Source organism: Sinocyclocheilus rhinocerous, unplaced genomic scaffold (assembly GCF_001515625.1).
Source record: "Sinocyclocheilus rhinocerous isolate Xijiao unplaced genomic scaffold, SAMN03320098_v1.1 scaffold369, whole genome shotgun sequence".
In the NCBI taxonomy this organism is placed as follows: Eukaryota; Metazoa; Chordata; class Actinopteri; order Cypriniformes; family Cyprinidae; genus Sinocyclocheilus; species Sinocyclocheilus rhinocerous.
The window spans coordinates 880,106-883,081 of record NW_015666557.1 but is presented as its reverse complement, the minus strand read 5'-3'; the positions used below and the strand labels follow the sequence as shown (position 1 = coordinate 883,081).

At 35.5% G+C, this 2,976-nt stretch overlaps 1 protein-coding gene across 1 annotated transcript in view; it reads right to left on the bottom strand.

Moving 5' to 3' along the window:
• The window catches only part of LOC107732732 (glutamate receptor ionotropic, kainate 3-like), a 77,821-nt gene that overhangs the window by 11,766 nt on the left and 63,079 nt on the right, over positions 1-2,976 (bottom strand). Inside the window, exon 10 of the mRNA XM_016544148.1 lies at positions 1,806-2,023. Coding sequence (XP_016399634.1) covers positions 1,806-2,023 — 218 coding nt within the window. The remainder of the gene's footprint in view (positions 1-1,805; positions 2,024-2,976) is intronic.

The window sequence follows — 2,976 nt, the reverse complement described above, 5'->3', positions numbered from 1 at the left end:
AGTGATAATGGACAGACAACACCAAATAAGACTGACACACACAGAGCGCTTGCTAAATGACAGAAAAGCTGACGCCGGTTTCACCGCACGTGCTTTTATGCTTCCTGGTCGCTACGTCACCCCACCTGTGATGTCTCGCCCATCTATTGGACTGATTACACATGTGATTCAGAGCGTGGTCACGCTGGAGGCGTTCCCGTAGCGTTTCGACGCAGCTCGAGTTCCGAGGGAACTGTAGTATGCTGTTCTGAACATTGAGTCTCCTTATAAAGAAATATATTTTGATTAAGATGTGGAACCAATTTTGTGTGTGTGTGTGTGTGTGTGTGTATCTCTGTCTCAGGATAATGAAACTTTAACATCACGATTAGCACTCAGTTTAAATGGCATTTCATGGTTTTTTAAAGGAGGTCACGTTAGAAACCATAGCTAATCATGGATAATTGTTGGCTCAGTTCCATGAAACATTTAAAATGACCCAAGAAAATGAACAAGTGTGAGTGCTCTTTGATTACTCTTGATAAAATGTTAAATTAACATTTGAGGTTCCAGGTCTGCTCGCTGTAATACCACATCTGAATTTTCAGAAAACAAGCAGAACTGAAGGTGTTTAGGCAGTGACAGCTTGATATTTTAATTGCAAACATCTGATTTTGTAATCTTAATTTCTAATGCTGCTATCATATACTTCAGGAGTGAAAAAGGATGCATGATCAAAGTAATATGCACATTAAATGTCAAAGCCATATGCAATCATATTCATTATATACATACGGTCGCCGTGATTTTGCCAAGTAAGACGTGTTCCTGGATCAACATCTTCTGGTCCAAAAATATAGACTTAACCCAATCCCTACCCCTAAACTTAACCCTACCCATAATTTTTTCCTAAAAACAGTGTGAAATGATAGCTGATTAACAAGGGTGTAGAAGCACCTAATCCTGATTGTAAGCCTAAAACAGATATTTCCTGAAAAGTTGTCCCTCAATTCTGATTGGTTGATAGGAATGTTGTTCCAGGATCAACAAGGATGTTGATCCAGGAACATGTTGTACTTGGTGAAATCACGGTCACCATATACATACACTGTTTCTTTTTTGTAAACAAAAAAAAAGAACTGATAGAAATGTAAGAATTGTGATCTGAAGCAAAACAACTATGCGAATGTATATTTTGGAACATGGTTACTTATGGAAAATGTATATGCAAATATTACAACATCAGCAAAAGCAGCCTATATTTTGAAAGAATGTATGAATATGCAATTACTGGTTTAAAGACACCTCGATTTTCTGTCATTCGGAAACCTGGTATACTTTTTTCTCTGCTCGGCACTACAGCATCTAAGAGCGAAAACTCAAAGCCGTGAAAAAGTAAAACCCTGCAGGCAAAAGTTGAAACTTTGGAATAAAAAAAAAAAATCATTATGAAGGAACACTTCAAACATGGAAGAGAAGTGAGAGCACGGGTGAATTTGCTTTTACAGTGGGAATTAAGATCTAACTGGAAAAGCTTAAGAAATTCGTTTGTGGAATTGTATTGATTTTTTTTTTTTTCTCTCTCTGCACAGCTCAAGAATAGAAAAGTTGCTCCTTTTTTGAAAAGTTAGCTGAAGCTGTCTTTCAAAAATCTTCTGTTAACATTCTGCGGTTGTTCTCAACACTAGTGCCATGTGTCAAGCTTTAAAAAATAAAGAACATGTCAAATATATCACAAACGGTGAACATAACCTTAGTGAACTGCCATTGTGATTTGTCAAAGTTATACACTTCCAAAAAATCATGCTCATTTCAGAGGCTCGTACCTTAAAGAAGGACATGGTTGCTCCATCTTTGACTACGCCGTACTCTATTTTGGTCTGTTTGGCTAGGTCATCGGCTGAGTCCACGGGCGACTCCATCCTCTCTACAGTGAGGAAAGCGGCCAGATTCGCTGTGTAGGAGGAGATGATGATGAGGGTGAAGAACCACCAGATTCCTCCGATGATTCGAGTAGAGAGAGCTTTAGGCATCAGTTCTGAACCTGAACAGAAATTAAATGCATCAACTCATTACATAAGAATACATAATTTTAGTTTAAAATTTACATTTATTTAAGAAAAGAAAAGGAAAGTGTATAAGATTGTTGCTTGTCAGTGGTCCTGTGACATGCATTTTTTAAGTACATATATTCCATGTAGTTTCTAAGTACATATATTAAAAAAAAAAGTCTGTATGAATTATTTACACACACACAGTGATTTTTAATATATTACATATGATTTGTATATACTTAAAAAACAACGTTGTGAAAGTAAATACATTTTACATTGCTACAAAACATTTATATTTCAAAAAAATATTAATTTGAAATATTTCTTGAGCAACAAATCAGCATATTAGAATGATTTCTGAAGGATCACGTGACTGGAGTGATGATGCTGAAAATCCAGCTTTACATCACAACTACATTACACAGACAAGAATATTCAAACAGAAAACAACATTGTATATTATTTTTTAGAAAATATTATTGTATTTTGATCAAACAAATGCAGCCTTGTTGAGCATAAGAGACTTCTTTCGAAAACATTCAACAATCTTAAAGACTCCAAATTTTGAAAAGGTAGAGTGCATTAATTTAATTAAAAATGAATGAATGAATGAACACACTATATAAATAAAATATTTAGCAACATATAGTGTGTGCGTGTGTGTGTTATTATAATTTTTTTACACTTTTGATCCATTTTAAAACCACATGCAGCTCATCTCATATACACAAAGAGTCAAACCAAACAAACAGAGATGATGGATAAAACAGAGAGTTCCTTCAGGATGGGAGCCAGTGAACAGTGCAATGAAAAGTTAGAAAACTGCAAACCCCTGAATTTCTTTCACACACACACACACACACACACACACACACACGCACACTTTTACCTTCACCTTCATTCAGTTCTGGATTGGCTAAAATACAGTTGCTATTTTTTTTTA